The sequence below is a fragment of the Heliangelus exortis genome, chromosome 3, assembly GCF_036169615.1.
Source record: "Heliangelus exortis chromosome 3, bHelExo1.hap1, whole genome shotgun sequence".
Lineage (NCBI taxonomy): Eukaryota > Metazoa > Chordata > Aves > Apodiformes > Trochilidae > Heliangelus > Heliangelus exortis.
The window spans coordinates 115,311,023-115,331,472 of NC_092424.1; the positions used below are offsets into that span (position 1 = coordinate 115,311,023).

Below are 20,450 nucleotides of genomic sequence, written 5' to 3' on the forward strand. Positions count from 1 at the left end.
AGGAGTTAGTGACACTCTTGTCTGTTCTTGGTCCACTTGAGCCCCTGCCATGGAATGGGCTCACCTTGCCCAGGTGCAGATGGGTATCACCAAGCAAGTTCTTGTGGTACTTGGCCACTAGGCAAACCATCTCATCATACATCTTACACTTCTTGTACATGGTGATGGCCAAGTCAGGTTCATTCACAGCAATATAGAGCCTGTGAACACAGAACATTGAGATGGCTCATCCAAGGAGGTGAGCAGCCCTTGCAGTCTCTCTGCATTCTGCCTAGCTGTAGCCAGGTCCTGAGCATACAGCCAGGAAAGGGCTTCTCACTGCAGCCACTTTTTCATGGGTCAGCCTTGGGCTAGTACCAAGGAAGATGCTCACCTCTCTGCTTCTTTGTACTTGCCCTGCTTCTCCATCTCCTGGGCCTGGGTTGTGTAGAGCACAGATACCTCCTCCTCACTCATACACTTGACTGCTAGCTGCCAAAAGGAGCACAGATGGGAGAAACTACAGCACCCAGCAGAGCAATTTCTTAAGCAGTAGTGAAGAAGAAGGGAAAAACCAATCTCCTTCCCATTGAGAACAGGTGTTTACACTTTATGCTCCTCAGAGAATAGATTTGTCATTGTGGTCAAAGCACATGGGACCAACCCCCTGGAGAGCCCTATTTGTGTCACAGGTGTACCCACAGGGAGCTGCTGAAGGACAGAGAGGCTCAAAGAGGGTATGAACACCAGGGGCTAATTTCTTGCTGTTTATTGAATGCCCCTATAAGCATCCTTTGGGAAGAGTGCCTGCTGATCAGGTGCTGAGGCACAAAGCACCACCACCTCCTAATGAAAGAGATTCCACCAAGGGGGGTGAGGTCCCCAAGAGTTTTGGCTCCTGACTGTACCTTGTGAGCCTGTTCCCAGAGTCCAGCCTGTGTGTACATGTCAATGGCATCCTTAGTGTGGTCTCCTTTGGTGTACAGCTCCTCTGCAACCTGTGGGGAAATGACCCTACTGAGCAGTCCCAGGGGACACACAGAGCAGCAATGACTGAGGTCTGTAGCCTCACCTGATACTCCTGTAAAGCTGCATAGTGTTGGGCAATCTTGAGGTAGTATTTGGCTGCTGTCTCTTTGTCCTGCAAGTCCAAAATGTAGATGGCCTTCTTCCACTGCCGGGCTCCCAGGGCTGCTTCAATGGCCTTAATTGAGCACCTAGCATCAAAACCAGAACTGTGCACAGCCAGCCAGCAGCCACCTTCTCCAGCTGAGTCAAGCAAGGCAGATCAAAGTGGTCTGCTGCTTGACCCCTCTTCATGGGTTGAGCCAAGGGGAAAGAATGAAAAACTATCACCACAGGGAAGAGTAATCAGGGATGAATAAACATTGGGAGAGATCACAGAATCACAGCATGCCAGGGGTTGGAAGGGACCTCCAAAGCTAATCCAGCCCAACTGCCCCTGCCCCAGCAGGATCACCCAGAGCAGGCCACACAGAACACATCCAGGTGGGCTTGGAAAGCCTCCAGAGGAGACTCCACCACCTCTCTGGGCAGCCTGGGCCAGGGCCTCCTCACCCTCACAGTCAAGAAGTTTCTCCTTATGTTGAGCTTCCCATTATTCCTTGTCCTATTACTAGGCATCACTGAAAAGAGATTGGCCTCATCCTCTTGACACCCACCCTCAGATATTGAAAGATATTCAGAAGACCCTCAGAAGATCCTCTCTCAGCCTTCTCTTCTCAAGGCTAAACAGTCCCACTTGTTAAGATGAGATGTGGGAAGGCATCAATGGTTGGGGCCAGCAGACTGTCCCCACTGGGGACAGTGGTCAAGGGAGCCTGACCAGGCAAAATCCCTCTGCTGAGCTAAGCAAACCAGATCAATTTCTCTGCTTGCCAGGTTACACTGCTGCTGGTTATAATCCCACCTGGCTTCGATATAATGGTTGATGGCAGCATCCAGCTGTTTCTGCTGCACCAGATGGTCTCCCCAGGCCTCCTCCAGCTTCACCACTTCTGCAGGAAATGCCAGGCGAGCCAACTCCACTGCTGCAGGGGACATGACAGGGGTTACACTGCACCCAGCAAGGAAGCACAACTGCTGCCAGGTGACTGTGGCCCTTGGATGAGGCTCAGATGGAGGGGAATGGTGATTGTTTAAGGCACTCTAGCTCCAGCAGGCTGCCCAGTAGCCTGAACCCTGTGCAGAGCTGGAGCAGATCCATGCTGATGCCATCAACATGATCACTGTTCTGGGACTGTGTGTGTAGGTACAATTGTGTGAAAATACATCCATTGAAAGAGATGATACGTGGAAGTTTAAGAGCATTTGGGCATCTCTAGGCTCCAGGGCAATAGGTCACGTTGTCACCAGGCCAGACCACCCAGGCTCCTGCTGGGGATGGATGGGGGAAAGGAACAAAATTAGCACTGTACCTTTCAGGAAGGCACTGCCCTTGCAATAGCACTCCAGAGTCTTCCGTGGATTCCCAACCTTCTCAAACAGGTCTCCAGCCTAATGACAAATAAAAGCTGCCAGGTTCAAGAGCCACCATCTCCCCATACCACCATGGACACTACCAGTCCCATGTACACAGCTTGTCAGTCCTGACACAGAGCCCTCCGTCAGCAATGCTCTCCCTGCTCACCAAGAGCATGGGGATAAAAGGGACTTCTAGGAAAGACTTCATGTGCTGAGACCATTGACCTCTCTGCTAACCAACATACCCTGAGAACCACCTTCTAACAAGATAGAGTTGTTGAGACAACTCTCCTCTGCACAGAGTCTCGTGCAGCAACAGCTTTTGTCATGGCCACTGTCCCAGGAGCTCAGACATGCACATGATCACACAGGAGCCCTGGCCATGAGCCTTCAAGGGCGAATCTCAGCTTCTCGCAGCAGGTTGTTACCCTGTAGGAAAGGGAGGTGGCCAGCACAGTGGGATGAGGCTCAAAGCTTGTAGAACTTAGAACATAATGTGAAAAAGGCCATCCTGGCAGATCAAAGACTCACTCCCGTCAGTATCTGAACAGTGGAAAGAGAAGGATTATAAGAATACAGCAAGTATACACCAGCCTTTGTTCCATGGTGGCCACCAGTCCCTAACAGTCTGCATGGCAGAAGGTTCCTGAGGTTGTGTCATGATGCCCTCAACATTTGTCATATTTAATGGCTTTCTACAGACTCTGCCTCCACAAGCCCATTTACAGTTTGGTAACAGAACATCTGGCAGCAATGAGTTTCACAGTTACTCTTTCAACTGAAGGCTTAAGAGAAGATGACAGGTTTGGAAAAGCACAAAATTCTCTTGGGCCAATATGAAGTGGTCAGAAAATGCTGAAGGCGAAATGAGACTGGAGAAATGCAGTTTAAACAGGGCACATAAAATAGGCCAGCAAATAGAACATAGCTGGACTGGGTAACTCATAGACATTGTAGACCAAAACAGATGGTTTAAGGAATAATTTGACAGGTTCATGGAAGTAAAATCTATCAAGACATAAAAATAAGGTACACTATGGTCTGCAAACTGCTCGAACCCATGACGGTACACTAGGGGAAATACCTCCCTATATTTCCTTTCTTGAACATCTGCAAGAGGCCATTGCTGGCCAGGACACCAAGCTGTATACTGGTCAGATTCAGCACTGTTTTCTTACATTAACATGACAGCAATGCATGAAAAATAACCTTTTGTTTTAAAATTGTCACCTAATTATAAGTAGTTATCAATTTTTTGTGTTATTATACACAGAGAACAATCACTTCCCTTCTCTGTGATATCCATGGCTCTACAGATTGTCTTCATGACCTCCTTTGGTTTTCTTCCTTTCTTTCCACTTCTGTCTATCCTTATATGAAAGCTGTGCCTTCATTTTTTATCCTACTGTGAGGAAGCACTGTATATTTTCACAGGGATATCAAGTTTTCTGTTTGATTCACAGCTCCTTTCCTGTTGGTTCCTACCTTCCCAAGGGCCTCCTTGACTATCACTGAACACTCAGATGATATTTCAGAGACACATCAACAAGATGCCATCTTTTTCCTGACTAATAACAGCAGTTCTACACCTCACACATGTATAATGGGTGCTGTTTAGGATGTCCTCCCAAATGCTAACTGCAAGTTTATCAGAATTACATCTGCTACTTCCCAGCTCCCTGTTCCTGTATCTCACAGATGCAGAGGACAGGGTGGGAGCTTTGATCCCACTAAGAAGAAAGCCCAACAGAGCGGGCCACTCACCTGTTCGTACAGTTCCCCTCTGATCAGTGCTGCGGAGACTCTATCAATGACATCCCCGTTGGCCAGGAGTTCATCCCTGCTCATGGCCAGCCGTGCTGCTTTGGCTGGCAGCCCTGCCCGCAGATATAAGCTGATGGCTGCCAGGTAGTCACCCTGTCCCTCTTGGACCTCCCCAGCCTTTTCCTCCTGCTGAGTGTCCAGCAGCCACTGGTAGTAACCTCGACGCAACTTATCCAGCATCGGATGTCCCTGTGGAGAAAGTCAAAATTGGTTGACCTGGACAAGGCAAGATGATATCCTGCTCATTCTGCAAGTTCTGAACAGCTAGTTCATGGCACCAGACCCTTTGCAGCCAGGTTAGCAGAAACCACAATCGCAGTCCTGTGTGGCACTGCTTCATCCATTCCTTTTTAAGCCCCAAATACTCTTCAATTAATTTCAGTAGCTTTTCTCAGTCACTGTTCATGCAGGCCCATAATTACATCAGTGCGACCTTCCCTTCTGCATGGAGGAACTCCAAGCAGAAGTGATGTCCTGGTAGGGCAGGTGAAGAGCATCCAGACCTTGAATAAATTTCCAGTCAGAAGACTTAAGCCAGCCCAGCCCGCAGTCAGTGATGCTCTGTTCTGTACCTTGGCCTCAGCAACCGCAATACATTCATCCCACATGTGCAGCTCCTGGTACATGTTCATGGCCTCCTCTGTGGCATCCTGTCAGAGAGCAGCATGTCAACCAGAAGGCTCTATTTAGCAGATACGTTGGCATTAAGCTCTCTGGTGTGCAGCAAACACTCGAAAATCTGTACTGTCCCCTTTACGTGGATTCACATCCTCCCCCTCCCTCTTCACGCACCTCAGGGGAATCCTACACCTTGGAACAAGAAATATCTCCTCCTATTTCAGGGCAAAAATTCTTCTCCCAGAAATAAGCAACCTCTACTTTTTCTTTTTCACACCAGGGCACAAACAATCAAAACAAATGAGATATTTTTTGTTCCTTGTTCCTTTACTCACTTGCTCCAGGAAGACCATCTCTGCCAGCTTGTAGTTCTTGTCTAGCATGGCCAAGCGGGCACGCACCCGATAATGCTCTGTACCATCCCCGCCCTGCAGACATCAGTTAGCTCAGTCAGTTTGCTGGGTGAAAGAACAGGCTCTGGAATCACGCAGAGTCATGGGAAAGCAAAAGGCCTCTAATATCACCGTGTCCAACTGTCAACATCTCTCCTCCAATAAAATAAATAAAATACATTTATCTGCATCAACATGCCCACTACAGCCTGTCCTGAAGTGCCTCATCTACATGGTTTTTAAATATTTCCAGGAATGGTGACTCCACCACCTCCCTGGTCAGCCAGCTCCAATGCCTGACTAGTCTCTCAGTAAAGAAATTCTTCATATTATCTAGTCTAAACCTCTCCTGGCACTACTTCAGAGCATTTCTTCTAGTACTATCATTATTTATTTGAGACACCAGCACCTTTCAGGTAGAGAGCAGTAAGGTCTCCTCTCAGCCTGCTCTTCTCCAAACTAAACAATCCCAATTCCCTCAGCCTCTTCTCATAGGACTTGTTCTCCAGACCCTTCAACAGCTTGGTTGCCCTTCTCTGAAGGGCAGCAGCTCAATGTCTTTCTTGTAGTGAGGAGCCCAGAACTGACTGATACAAGGGAGAGGACTGCAGCTGGGGTCTGTTTCATTGCAGAAGCTGAAGAAGAGAGATGAGAGCCACAGAAGAGACAAGACAGGAGCAATATGAAATGGCTGGTCAGAAGAGGCAACTGGCAGGCATGGATGAAGGATCAGGACCAAGTTCTGATCTGTAGCAGGATACAGGTTACCATGGATATACCAGATAACTGTCTGGACATGCTTACAGGAAAGCAGTTGCCCTGCACAGCAGAAGTTCTGACTTACATGCTCTTGAGCTGCCTGGTCAGCAATGTTATTGGTTTCATGCAGAAATCGAACCTTTGCCACGCTGCCCAGAGCTGCAAAGCACCTGGAAAGAGCAAAGCAGCAAGTCAATAACTGTCTTTTGTTGCCCACTTTTGGTCCAAGAGAAAAGCAGAATCTGTGCAGCAGACCCAGGTCTGCAGGCTGGAGAGGTAGGGTAGCCCTGCTTCAAGAGAAGGATTTTGCTGAGCCCCATGTTCAGCAGAGCCCTCTACTCCAGGGGAGAAGCCATGAACATGATCAGTGCTCATGAGCCACTTCCCCACGCTTCAGAGATGGGCTGAACTTGTCTGTGTCTGCCAGCTCCCTGAAGCCTTCTTATTCACTGCCTGGAGCTGTCATCAGCAAAAATTTATGCTACAGAGTGACGTATTACTGTCCCCATTCTAGCATTACTTTCTAGGATGGAAGGGCAAAGACACTGCCTGCAATAGAGAACATTTAATTCCCCAATGCAATGAATCTTCCAGTCACACAGAAAAATCCCATTTGTAGTTAGACCCTGGTTTCTGTAAGGGATTCATCAAAGAGAGTGTTTAAGTCAGAAAGGTGTTACAGCTTCTTCCTGTACCTCTCTGCAATGCGCAGCTGTCTAGCTTCCAAAGCCAGCCTGCTAAGAGTCTTCCACATGGCTTCAGTCTCTGTGGACATTTCCAGTGTCTCCAAAAACGCAGCAGCCCTTGAGACAGAGATTTGCAGACTGTCAGCAACAGAACAATCTCTGAGGAAAATCCTACCCCAAGACAGGAGCTTCCTAACAAGAAGTGCACTGAAAACAAAGAACAGTGGGTGTGACCAATTCTGGAGAGTATTGTATAACACAGGGCATGACACTGAGGAAAAATTCAGAGATTTAAGTAACCCTTACCTGAGCTAAGGTACATAGAATCATAGAATTGGCTGGGTTGGAAGGGACCTCAGAGATCATCGAGTCCAACCCTTGATCCAAACAGCAGAAGGCTGTGCCAGTGTGGGACATGTCCAAAGTGTTGTGTCTGATGCAAGTCCCTGGTGCAATCAAGTTGCTCACTATAGTGATGACAGTGCTATGAACTTGTGAAATTTTCTTCCCTGGTCAGTTTTAAAGTCCTATAATAATGTCAGCAGAGCCCATGTGCTTCAGACAGTCAGCTTTTATCTGGCACAGCTCCTGAATGTTTCCATGACACTGTAAGCGTCCCTGGAGGGGCAGCAGCAAAAGCACTGGACCATGACTTCACACCTGGCTGCTATGGAAGACACAGCTACTCCCAGTAGCTATGTGAAAACTGCCTTCAGGTAATTTATGACAGAGTCAATGGGACCAGGCTGGCTAGTCTTTTGTGCCCCTGAGTTTGAAACCATGGAGCTGTGAAGATGAAAAACCTGAATGTTCATTCCTGAGGGACTTTGCTTTATATTACAGGCAGACCTGGAACCAACATCATGCTCAGAGCCTAAACCTCAACTCTGTATGGAAAGCTGTGGTGCTGTAGTTCATAAATTGCCAACTCTCAGGTGTAATTTATGTGAAGTGGACCACCTGCCATCACCATGTGGTATACCTAGAACTTACCTGTAGTAATCCCCATCATCAATGGCAGTTCCAAACTCTATGAGGCCTTCATCCAGGGTGTAGGACACAGTGTTCACCCCTTCAGATACTATTACTTCAGTCTTCCCATCATTCCGTTCCAAGTCTACAATATCCCCCTGAAAACAGTACCAGCTATCAACACTTCCACATTCTCCTAAAGTATGGGGGTAGCAGGTATGTGAGGACAGCACTGCGACAGCTCTTCTGATTAACATTCTGCTGAATGAGCTCACACCGAGTAGAAATTGTCCTTGTCTCACGAGAGGGAAGGAAAAAGCCGCTCAGCAGCTCCTTGCTATTATTAACTATCTTCATTATCTGCCAGAAGTGCCTGCCACAAAGCTGATAGATGAGCTCATATTTTGCCCAGAAGAAACTAGCAGTTCCCCTCTGCATTCTTGCTGCAATGCCACCCTGACTATTATCCACACATGTGAGCAAGAAGTAACAAAAACTGCTGGAAGTTATCAAAGTCTCCAGCATTTTACCTTCAGAGGAAACATGGTGACTTGCTCTGGAGCATCAATGTTATACCAGACACAGAGGCTGTTCCAGTCCTGAGCCACCACCACATCACTGCCTGGCACCCACTGCACATAGGAGCAGTAGTTCAAGATGGTCGTTTTCGTGCTGCCTTCAATGTCATAGAGCTGCAGCTAGAGAGGAAGAGGAGACAGGGGCTCAGCTGGGCTGATGGCAGGGCTGCTAGCTCACATAGACACAGAAGGAATACCTGAGCAAGCATCTTGAAAAGCAGGTATTACCAACCAGGCATCAGACTTTTCTCAAGACACGTAGTCTATGGTGTTATTTACACGTATTACTCTTCAAGAGGTAAGACAATTTTTAGCCCTTGCAATGTTTTAAGCAGCATGCTCAGATCCTGCCTTCCTTATCACTAGGCATGTATGTATACACACCAGAACATGCCTTGTGCTACTTCAGTTTCCTCCCAGTTGCAGAGCTGAAGCAGGAGAATGGTCTCTTAAGAAAACTGGGAACAAGGAAGAGCCTTCTTCTGCAGTTCTGGGCTGAACTGTCCATCCTAGGTAGAGTCCTATTGCAAGAACCGATGCCAATAAAGTGAGAGGGTGTTTGCTTGTAGAGCTCACTGCCCTGAAACAAGCCTGACCCGTTGGAAGGTCCAGCATGGCATAACAAAGAGTTATGATGCCCTGTAACTTAAAACTCCTAGGCTGCCTCTGCTCTTTGTCATAATTGTCCTCATCTAGCAAAGATGGGAAAAAGAAAAGAGAATTGTGCTAGTCTCTTGACAAATGAGAACAAGAAAGCCCCTGCTTCAGCCTGTACTAAACTGGACGGAGAAACATGTACAGACACAGCATAGGGAGAATAATGGTACTGTCTGATATAGGCTGGTGGCAGTGTTTAATGAAGGATCTGTCTAATAGCCTCTTGAAAGGCCTGAAAAGAAGCCAGAAGAGGCAACAGCAATCATGCCTCTGATTGCTCTGATGCCACTGTCTCTTGTTGAGATAATAAATGAGACAACCCAAATATAAAATGACTGCAAAAATAAATATAACAAGATATATTGCTGGGAAAGTTCTCTCTTGTCACATTGTAGGACACAGGCAGCTTTGTGGAAAGGCACAAATAGAAGCCTGTTTCATCTGTGCAGGCTGCAATCACTGTCAGCACCCCTGTGAAGAGTATCAATGCAGCAGAACCCAAACAGAAGCCCTTGCTTCTGGCTGTGACTCAGTCTCCTTTGTAGAGAAGGTCTTTCTTGATTGATACGTCTATAGAGATGTGGAAGTAGTGCCCTAAAGAGCTGTGGTCATGGAACAGTCCTCCTTCTGAGAGTTAATAGGGTCTTGATTAGAGAGGCACTCAAACAAAGATGCAGACATTACATTCTTTGCCCATCTGCACTGGGCTACTCCTTCAGTTTCTCTGGAATCACAAAGTAGTTGCAGAAGCCCTTGTTCTGTGATGGCCCAGAAACAGAACTACAATGTTTGTGCAAGAAAGAGCACCTCCAGCACACTCCTGAGAGAGAAGCCTGTGATAGACAGTTTGGAATGTGGCAGATGTATGCATTACAATCTTTGTCTAGAAAGCTGAGTGCTCCAGTTGCGAGCTTAGCGTGGCAGCAATGAAGCATCCTGTATGTGAGTGACAAAGAGCAGACAGGTAATTATTTGGAGATCTGTGATTCCCAGGCAAGAAGGTATCTTTGCACCCCTCTACAATCTATGATGCAACCCTGGGGATCAAACTGCCCAAAATGACCACGGAGGAGCAGATCAGTGAAGAAGCCTGGGGTCCCTGCCTGAGAGGTGAGGGTTGAATTCAGAGCTTCTTCTGAGATGAAGCTGAGAAAGTTCTCAGGGATTTCAACACATATGCACGTATGAACATAACACTTCATCCATCCTTGGGCTACAGACAGAGGTAGAGCCAATGTGGAAATACTCTACTGCAGACTGACAGTCTCCAATGGGAGACTCTGGAATTGCTACCTCTGGAGCAATTCAAACCATCCTGTGACAAGAGGAGCAAATGCAGTTGAGCAGTCAAGGAGCCTTGCATCCATGACAGTGAGGAAGGCTCGACAGTGAACTGAGTAGAACTGTAATACAATTGATAAATGCATCTTCTTGCCCACTGCAGTGAGCTGCAGCCGTATCTGTACAATTAAATTCTGTATCTTTACAATTAAACATGGCTGGGACACAAGGTGAGTACCTGCACATCATCATCTGTAGAGTGAAACCATTCATCTGTAATGTGAAACCATTTATATGATTTTGGGCATAGTTTTGTCCTGGAGTCATTCTTACTCTCCTGGACAACATTCAGTCATGGTCTGGGATTCAGCAAAAACCAAGGGCCCTACTGAACAAACTATTTAGTTGTGACTATGCTGTTTTTGAGAATTAGAGAGTTCATATTACTATCGAGATGCTCCTTGTTTTCAATTTACGTGTTTAAGTGCAACATTAGAATCCTCATCTTGAGATTAACTGACTTGTCTCCATCTCAAACCAGAAGATTATATGATTTTCACTTTCAGGTGTGATGAGATGGAGCAAGATGTCTAGAAACTGACTTCAGAATTATCTGTGACTCAGGACCAAACATGCAGTCCTGCCAGTTCATGCAATCTGGACATAGGCTATCTTTCTCAAAGAGCAGGTCAAAAAGTCCTGAATACTTCAGATGTGTTTCTCATCTCCCTCCCTCCATACCTGTCTTTACCTCTCCCCCATCTTGCCACACTGCCCCAGATATGCCCGCCTCACCCTCATCTTCTTGTCCCTGAAGAGCAGTTTGTGGCCTGTTTCATTCAGCTCCAGCCAATCAATCTTGCTGTCATGGCTGACAGTGCCAGCATTGTATCCACCAACAAGGTCCACTTGGGAAGGACAGAAAGGAAACAAGGTAAGTACCTAATGCATCCCAAAGTGATGAACGTTCACTGCTACCCCATGGAGATCAGGTGCCTGGGACTGAATTAGGGCAGAACTCCCTGGCAAACACACTGTGACATGAAAAGCAGGTTGCAGTGACATTTTATCTTGATGCCTTATCAACAGCAGCAACTCCCTCTACCCTTCTGTGAGCATGCACAGATCACAGGCAGTCCAGGCAGCAAAGACATCATGCTGAACAGACAGAACTTCAGGTGCAGGACACAGCCACAGCCACCCCACATCAGGCAGCCAACCTGCCAGAAGAGGAGCAGCCTCTGTGACCAGGCAGTGTGACTGCAAAGGGGCCTTCAGGAATCTGCTGCTGTGAGTGAAGGACCTTCAGGGATGTGCTGCCTGGCACAGAAAAAACAAAGGGATTAGGAAGGAAAGATACAGGGAAGGGAAGTTTACATTTACCTATTGTTATGGTCTTGATGTCTATCAAATAAGCCAGTCTCCGGTTCTCCTCCACGCCTCTCTGCTGTCTCTCATTGATACGGACACTGTTATGAAGGAAATGATGATGTTACCTTTACTGGTCTCAAAATTCACAGGACTGAGTCACACAGTCCCTCCCAGGCTTGCCAGCAGTTTCCCCAAGCACATGGAGCTTCCTGCAGGTCTCTGACCTGTAACTCTTGCACAGTACCTATAGCTGCCTCAAGTGAGAACAAACATTTCTGATCCACAGCTTCACTCTGGAAGCTGCCCCTCTGGAACCAGGGTGTCCAGCAGCAAAGTAGTTACACTGCTTCTACCCCTGAGGAGCCCACCATCCTCCCCTCTCTCCAATCAGAAAATAGAGTATGATCTTTCAGAGGGGCAGAGGAGGTCCTGCTAGCATCTGGAGTCCCTATAGTGCTGTACCAGGACCATCTGCATGCACAGCAGACCCTCTCAGCAATAGCCCAATAGGCATGCATCAGAGGAAAACAGGTTCTTGTGCTTCTAAAACTTCACAACCGTTAGGTATAACCAAGCAATTAAACCTCCCCCAGTCACTGGTCATTCTGAGAAGCAGATTACTCAGGTCCCAGTACCTGGGGGCTGTGTTCTGTTGAGCAGGACGCTTCCAAGTGTCTATATCTGAGATGACTCTCCCAAAACAATTGTGCTGGCCACACGGGCAGGTGTCACCCTTACCTGACAAGATGAGGGTTCATGAATTCTGTGCGGACAGAGCCCAGGATGTCATTGCTTCCATACTCCACCAGTGTCAGCTCTCCAGCATTGAAGATCATACAGACCTGAAGGTGTGAGGGGTACACATTCATAGAGCAAAGCCAGATAAGCATACAGACCTACCACTGAGGAGTGCAGAACAGAACTCTGTTGCACACAGGTCTAAATTCAGACCCTCTAGGATGAGTAAGGAATTGTCCTTGGCTTCCTGTCGTTACTGCCAGCTTTTCCTCAGGGTTGGGGATTTTAGTGCTGGGCCTATCAGTCCAGCAAAAGCCCAGCTGACACATTGATTGCTGTATTTGGTATCTCTAACATGCTCTCTGTCTGTGGCTCTTTCATTGCTCCTCTTTCCTATAGGGTTATAACTTGTATAACTTGACAATCCAAACACTGAGTTTGTCCTGTACCTGGCATGTGGAAAAGGGAGGAAGCAGATCAGGATCTGCATGGAGAGGGCAAGTCCACAAAACTGCTGAGAAACAGTTTTCCAGAAGTGCAGTTGACACTTCCTCTGCTGGTGCACACCCAGCTTTTCTCACGATTCACAGCCAGCATCCTGTCCCACACAACTTACGTTCTCATTGCCGAAGAAGAACTTTTCATTCCCTCCAGATCCTTGCCAGGCTACCTACAAAGCAATGGCATGGAGTGAGTGAATGCTAGGCTGACAGTCCCTGCAAGGACCAGGCTGCAGGCACTGAGGTCCACTGCCCAGCCCTCAACTTCCACAACAGATGGAAATAAATACACTGCAGAACAGGATCATGTTCCAGCACTTCAGCTTCCAACATTGTTGTTCAGTCCCTCACAGCTCGCAAGTTCCTCACTTCCTTCACTTTTTTTTTTTAATTCTGCTTCTGACTCCTGTTCTCTCTGCGTGTCTTACTGCCTTCTGGCCAAACGTGACCAACATACTCCCTGTTGCCCGTTCTTTCACAAACCTCCTCCACCTTCCTCAGGCTAACTGTACTACAGAAAGCATCCCCAACAGCCCATTTACCACCATAAATCTGCTCCACAGAATCAGTGCTACAATTTGTATGGGCAGAATCTCCAAACCACGTGCAGCTGAACTCTTCTTTTTTCGGGTCATGTTAGCAATGGTCAATCAGTGTAGTGTCAATATCAGCTGATTTGGAACTTAGGAGTACTGGATAATGCAATAGCTACTGTGATGACAACAGGCACACAGTCAGAGAGGCAGAAAACTGAAAGCCAAGGCTGCAGAACTCCACCCTGAGCATGAGCTCTATGTCAGCGCTGCAGCAAACCTCTAGTAAGACAGCAAGATGGTAAATGGACCACTCACAACCATATTCTAGGTAAAAAAGTGAGTATAGCTCTGCAACAGAAAGGAAAACTCCTCCGTGCAAAAGAAACCCAGGAGACTTAGTCTGGCCAGATTTTCAGTTGTATTACCAAGTATCAGTACCCTCCAACTCAAATTTGTAGTCAGGAGTTCTACCTCTCAACTAGATCATCAAGCCATTAGCCTGACTAAAAGCATATAATAGCTGTGTGAGCAAAGTAAATACATCCTAAAAACTATTTAATACTTTTATTAGACACTAACCTACTGCCCACATTCTCCAGGCTCAGGTCCCACTTTGCACTCGAGGTTTAGATGTGGACGGTTCTGTTTGAACTGTTCGTTAACAGAAATGATACTGGCATAAGCTGTGGTACTACAGTTGTGAGTGGGGGGGTTGGGTTTTTTGTTTTGTTTTTAAAACACACTAAGATTCATACATTTACATCTGGAATGTACATATGTAGAGCATCCAGTTGTGGGACCCCTGGGGTACAAGAAAGACACTGATAAACTGAAGTAATCTCAGCAGGGTGCCAACAAGATGATTGGGGCTGAAGCACTTGCAGCACAAAGTCAGGCTGAAGAAACTGGGCTCCTTAAAACTGGAGAAGGGAAGACCTCTAATACCATGACACCAGGCTTTTTTTTGGCAAAGGCACAATGAAAGGCTAAGAAACAGTCACAAATGAAAACAGCAATTCCATCAAGACTTAGGAAGACATTTTCTATCATGAGGACAATAGGGCATTGGAACAGGAGAACAGAGAAATTGTGGGATCTGAGCAACATCTGAATTAAATGTTGATCTTCCTTTGAATAGGAAGTTTGATAAGAGACTTCCCAAGTTCCCTTCCAACCTGAATTATTCTATGATTCTTTGAAAATACAGGTTATGTCTTTCCACATAGAAAACATATACTTCGAGTTACAAAGCTAACCATTTGACACTCAAGAATTGCCACAGATTTTCCAGTACCTCACTGAGCTTGTTGGAGCTGATGTCACCCAGCAATAATGTGTCTGAGGTGTGGGCCACCAGATATCTGTCTTTCCCCAAGATCTTCACCTCCTCAATCTCGTACCCGTACTGGGATTTCAACACAATTCGAGTTCCTGTGGAGAGATTCCTCACAATGACCTAGAAAAAGTGGGAAAAGGCAAAATGAGGCCATCCACAGAAGATGAACACAGACTTCATGCCCCATGAAAAATTATGCAAAAGATGGATACTTGAGTATTTAGATGCATCCTCATATCATTTCACTCTGCTTTTTAAAGAAACCTTACTATTTCTTTTGTATGGGATGACAACTGTCATAGAGGTACAGCTGTTTAGACATTTCTTGCCTAATTGGAGGACTGCTCAGGGCCCTGAGGATAAGCTACACTCAGAGCCCTGGTCTCTCTCCATGGACTACAGAGGGGTGTCTAAGATGGCTAACTCACCCCTACTACCCAATTTTGAATGAGGTGAAGTTGGCTGAAATTAAACCACCTAGGGAGTCTGCATTTGGCATGGAGGCACAGCACACAAATTCACAAGCTGAAAAATGAACTCCATGGCCTTTGCTCCTAGGCAGTTTCCACCAGCCTTAGCCCTGCCCCTGGATTATTCCCTACGCCTTTCCCAACAAGTTACTATGAATAACCAGCAGGTGCAGAACTCCAAACATGTCTAGTTTTAGCAAGCACCCCATTTCATCAAAAGACATTACCTCATTGGATCTTACCTGGCTTGGTCCCACATAAGTAATTTCAAATTTCTTTTTGTAAATACTTCTGCGAAGGCAGTACTCAAACTGTTCAACTCCTCCACACAGAGTGCCCTAGGAAACAAAACACATCACATACACTGAATCCTGTTAGCCAGAGATATTCCAGACCCTTCTGACATGAAGAGGATCAGAAGTGAGACAGAGGTCCACAGGTCCTTGCTGCTCCTGGCTCTAGCCCCCAGATGCATGAGGACCAGATCTATCTTGAGCTACCTGGAAGAGCAGAAAGACCGAGAAATTCTGAATGCCTACCAAATACTGGCACATACATGGCGGAGGAAGAGAAGGGGTTAAAAATAATCTTTATTTTTATAAATACATAAATTTATAAAATCTACACATATAAAATATATTTTTAAAATTATAAAATTTACACATATAAATTATTATAAATATATACTTCATCATTATCTTTCTCAGCTTCCCACTTCTTCCATTTCCAGCCTCCCAATTTCTCCTCCCTTCCAGCAGAATCCTTCCACCTTTATCTCTTTCTTTACAATATCTCCATTCTTTTTAGTCTCTTACCCCTTAGTCCCTCACCCTTCTCTGCAAGTATTTGTTCACATGTTCACTTAATTCTGTCTAAAGATATTTTAGGAACTTTTGATTACTGAACATAAAAAACCACAAAAAATATAAAATAAAAAATAGAAAGTTTCCTAAATAATTTAAGTGCTTCAATGAGTTATTCAGCTTAATACAGAAAGATCTGCAGAAAGATTAATTTAAAGAGGTTTAAAGATTTAACTTAATAGAGAAAGGCAGATCTAGGCTCAGCAGCTGAATGTAGAAGGAAGACAACTCTAACTCTATGAAAACATAGCACATAAATGGAGTATAAGTAACAGATCAGTTTTTGTACTGCTTCTCAGGGGTGCTCAGAGAAAAGAAGGCTCATGAGTCTGCTCTACGGAAGCTATGCTGACCTTATTATGCTTCTGTGAAAAAAAGGAGGACTGCTGCCTCCAATGAGCCATCACCTAGCTGTCCATGGTATTGTACAGCTCCATACTCTGCATATCTGTCTGCAGCTCTGCCCCTTGCACAAGCACTGGCGTTGCACACCAAGGTGATGGTGTCATCCTGCTCATGAGCTCTTCCTCTATCACATGGCTTTGCTCTCAGGAGCTGTCCTGAGACCAGGCTGTTCCTGGTGTGTGACTCATGGCCTGAGGGATTCTGACTGATGATACCAACCACACAGATCTGTGAGCCATCCCTCTTCCATGCCAGAGCTGTGATGGTGTAGAGGTGAGCTACTTCTTTGGGTCTGCCTTCCTCCCAGGCACTGCGGCGTGGGCTCCAGTTCAAAACCCTTAGCCTGTGGAAGCAGGTGAGGAATCAGAGATATGAAGAACTCAGTACAGTTGAAAAAGAAAGTACTAGGAAAGGGAGATGTTACCATCAGGCTCCATACCTGTCATAGCTGCCAATGACAACAGACTGGCCCCCAGCACTGGCAGCTGCTGTGGTGAATTCTTTCTCTGAGGAGTCCCGGCTGTAGTCAAAGGTTTGAATCACATTGCCTTCCTTCCCATAGGCTACAATCTTCTTGTCACAGCCTGCAGCCACAATACTGTTGGAAGCCCAGGCCAGGGCATAAGGAGGACAGGGATGTGTCACCAACTTACCCTACAACAGGCAAGAAAGAACATCATGAAAACATGGGGGGCTCAAACCCCATCCACCCCGTGTTCCCTGTGAGGGCAGTACAAGGCCCTTCTGTGACATCCAGGTAATGGAGGCTGCTTTGTGTGCCTGCCCCAGTTTGTAGGAAGGCAGACAGAAACCAGAACCAAGAGATGTATCAACTATGATTAAGGGAGTGGAACATCTCCCTTATGAGGAAAGGCTGAGGGAGCTGGGTCTCTTTAGTTTGGAGAAAAGGAGACTGAGGGGTGACCTCATCAATGTTTTCAAATATGTAAGGGGTGAGTGTCAGGGAGATGGAGTTAGGCTTTTCTCAGTGGTGACCAGTGATAGGACAAGGGATAATGGGTGTAAATTGGAGCATAGGAGGTTCAAGTTGAATATCCGAAAAAATTTTTTTACTGTAAGGGTGACAGAGCCCTGGAACAGGCTGCCCAGGGGGGTTGTGGAGTCTCCTTCACTGGAGACATTCAAAACCCGCCTGGACACGTTCCTATGCGATGTACTCTAGGTGGCCCTGCTCTGGCAGGGGGGGTTGGACTAGATGATCTTTCGAGGTCCCTTCCAACCTCTAGGATTCTAGGATTCTAGTATTCTATGATTCTAGGATTCTATTCCATTCATGTAACTGGGAGAGAAAACTCCTGATACCTGTAAGAAGACCAGAACCATTAAGTAGACTGGGATGCATTCTGAACACAGCAGAATATCTCTAGACATTCAGCATATTGTGGTAGAGAGTAGACATGCTCAAATGGCTTCAGTTGAAGAGAAAAGATCTGAGGGAGACAAGCATTCCCTTCACCACAGCCTAAACCACTGAGACTGCTCCTGTTGGGGAAGAGCAGGAGGCTCAGGAAAAACGCTGGTTGCCCATCCTATCTGTTGACAGATAGACTGGGTTAACTAGGATAGCTATACCTTGTGTAGTGAGAAGACAACAACAGCTTCTCCCTGGAACCCTATCCATTTGAGCATCATTCTCCTGGACACTAACATCAGATCTTTCCAGACACCTGAAAAGCCTGATGTCTTATGCACAGAACCAGAATTTCCCTCTTCCCACTGTACCCAGTGCACCTCAAAGCATCTAGTCACTGTTTGGTCTTCATCAATGCTCCATAAAACCTATGCTAGCTAGCACTGACTGCAGCTCCTCTCCAGACCTACATCCCTCCCAAGGCCTGATCTCTTTCTAGAGCTCTTGAGCTGGGAAGCAGGCTGTGCAAACAAGAATTTGGCTCACTGAAGGAGGATACCTGCGATTCACCAGAGCCCTCATCATCAAAAAAGAAGCGTACTATGGATCCATCTGCATGGCCAGACAGGATTCCCTTCCCCGACACACTGCAAAGAAACACAAAGATGCAATATTGCAGTAACAGTTGTACCTTTATTTTCATATCCCTGCCCAGAGGAGCCTGTCCCAGGGTCACCATTAATGTTCCTCAGCAGGCACCTTCACTGAAGATGAGCTAGGTAATGAGCACAAGAATATCTAGTATCTTTAGTGTCTGTAAAAGCAAAGCAGGCAAAAGCATGGAAAGTGGAGAGTGGCTAATTAAGTATCTTCATCATGTAAAGTTGCAATAATCAACTCCTGGTGTGACTAAAACACTAAGTAACCTTAATTGGAATAATGACCATGCAGAAAATTGCTTATAGTGAGGTATGTCAAACAACCCTTACATTGGAACTATTCAAGAAGTGAGGCTGGACACTGTGATACAGGAATCCCTAAAAGTAACACAATTTGCAGAAAAAAACCCCAAAATCTGGACAAACACTCCAGTCCTAAGCCATGTCTTGTGTCCTGGACATAAGCAGGGAGAAGAACACTGTCTCATGATGATTCAAGTACAGAATATAAATTCTATGGACACTGTAATGATCCAGGAATTGTACATCTGCCTTCTGTTCCTGCAGTCCCAGATTTGTCACCATAGCAATAACAGCACCAGTTGTGTTTAGAAATAATAGAAGGGGGAGAGAGCTGGGGGAGAGGGAGACGAGGGAAAAAAGGGGAGAGAGGAGGGAGGGAGAGGACATGAGACACAGAGAAATAGAAAACCCCTGAAATTGAGGCACAGGCAGACAGACTTTGGAGAGATTTCTCATCAGCAGGAAGTCTGAGTCCTAGACTAGCTTTAGGGTTTTTTTAATTTGTTTAGCACTCAAACAGAATGACACCATTTTTGTAAATCCTACGGCTTAATTTTTTTTAGGTAAAGTTAAATGCAACTCTAATGAAAATAATTTAAAATTTCACTCGATGGCTATTTTTCTAATTATAGCCTTGTCACAGTTTTTTTCTGGCAGAATATTTTTAGATTTTTAGCCCTTAAGCTTGACTACTAGTAATTAGCTAGATGAAGTTAACTAATTTAATCCTTATAAAGCCATGGATTCAAATAAATCAATGTATGCAAGTGATCTCATGGGGACTTGCATTCTGACACATGATTGAGGGACAACCAAACTGTACGGGCTGATGTGACAGAGCCAGGTATCAGATTTTAGGACAGAATTCCTTCTGGACAGCACAGTATTTTATTATCTCAACATGGAACTGGCAGCAGAAAGACTCTCTGGCACCTTCCTATACTGCCACAGGAGCAGGCTGAGCCAAAGTAGTGCAGGCTAAAGAAACACCGTACTCACTTGGAAGTCAGCGAGACCACATAGGAATCTGTCCCATAAATGGTGGAAGACTTGTTGTTCTTTGTGTTTGCTAAACGAACCTGAGAAAGAGAATCTGATCAATGTTGCTCCTGTGTGCAGAGTGTGGACATCCCCCCAGTGCGATGTCCCCAGAAGCTTCCCAGTCCACGGGCAGTGCCAGGAACCACAGGAAGCTCCTTGCTTTCCAGTAGGTTGGAGAAGAAGTGGAAAAGTTGGGAGTCATACTTCCAAATTTCTAGAAAGGCTCAGGAAAAGGACCAAATGATCCAGTAGAACCTCCAAAGACTAACTGGGAACCAGGACATTCAAGTCAGTGGTGTAATCCTTTCATTGCTATTCTGTGCCCAGCACCACACAGTGATGACTCCTACCCTGCATCCCAGATGCTTGTGGGCACTGATAGCCCCTGCATGGAAAAGAAAATCAGGCAAAAATCAAGTTTCTCTACCTTTCCTTCAGCAAGACCAAAGACAATGACATTCTCCGCTGGCCACGACAAGCAGGTCACAGCACTCTGCCAAGAATGAGGTAAAAAGAGAGGTAAGAGCTCCACCCGCCTTAGCTTTTTGCCCTGTGCCTACATAAGATGGCTCAGGAACAGTAAAACCACTCAGAAAGAGAAGAGATAGGGGCATTTGGGCAGACTG

The 20,450-nt window shown here is 46.1% G+C and overlaps 1 protein-coding gene across 4 annotated transcripts in view; it reads right to left on the reverse strand.

Annotated features, from left to right (window-relative positions):
* IFT172 (intraflagellar transport 172) overlaps positions 1 to 20,450 on the reverse strand; it is a 37,360-nt gene that overhangs the window by 13,428 nt on the left and 3,482 nt on the right. For 3 of the 4 annotated variants that reach the window (XR_011725488.1, XM_071742410.1, XM_071742413.1), the window contains exons 5-28: positions 20,252 to 20,317; positions 19,783 to 19,862; positions 18,381 to 18,468; positions 16,889 to 17,103; positions 16,669 to 16,792; positions 15,424 to 15,519; positions 14,670 to 14,831; positions 12,956 to 13,009; positions 12,340 to 12,443; positions 11,614 to 11,699; positions 11,026 to 11,138; positions 8,245 to 8,412; positions 7,736 to 7,872; positions 6,752 to 6,859; positions 6,142 to 6,226; positions 5,241 to 5,333; positions 4,860 to 4,937; positions 4,228 to 4,476; positions 2,418 to 2,496; positions 1,910 to 2,030; positions 1,052 to 1,196; positions 888 to 977; positions 374 to 471; positions 65 to 200 (exon numbers count right to left, since the gene is read on the reverse strand). Coding sequence is in view for 3 of the 4 variants with exons in the window: in XM_071742410.1 (XP_071598511.1) it covers positions 65 to 200; positions 374 to 471; positions 888 to 977; positions 1,052 to 1,196; positions 1,910 to 2,030; positions 2,418 to 2,496; positions 4,228 to 4,476; positions 4,860 to 4,937; positions 5,241 to 5,333; positions 6,142 to 6,226; positions 6,752 to 6,859; positions 7,736 to 7,872; positions 8,245 to 8,412; positions 11,026 to 11,138; positions 11,614 to 11,699; positions 12,340 to 12,443; positions 12,956 to 13,009; positions 14,670 to 14,831; positions 15,424 to 15,519; positions 16,669 to 16,792; positions 16,889 to 17,103; positions 18,381 to 18,468; positions 19,783 to 19,862; positions 20,252 to 20,317 (2,775 nt within the window). In the remaining variant the exon portion in view is untranslated. The remainder of the gene's footprint in view (positions 1 to 64; positions 201 to 373; positions 472 to 887; positions 978 to 1,051; positions 1,197 to 1,909; positions 2,031 to 2,417; positions 2,497 to 4,227; positions 4,477 to 4,859; positions 4,938 to 5,240; positions 5,334 to 6,141; positions 6,227 to 6,751; positions 6,860 to 7,735; positions 7,873 to 8,244; positions 8,413 to 11,025; positions 11,139 to 11,613; positions 11,700 to 12,339; positions 12,444 to 12,955; positions 13,010 to 14,669; positions 14,832 to 15,423; positions 15,520 to 16,668; positions 16,793 to 16,888; positions 17,104 to 18,380; positions 18,469 to 19,782; positions 19,863 to 20,251; positions 20,318 to 20,450) is intronic. The other variant, XM_071742411.1, reaches the window with a different exon arrangement.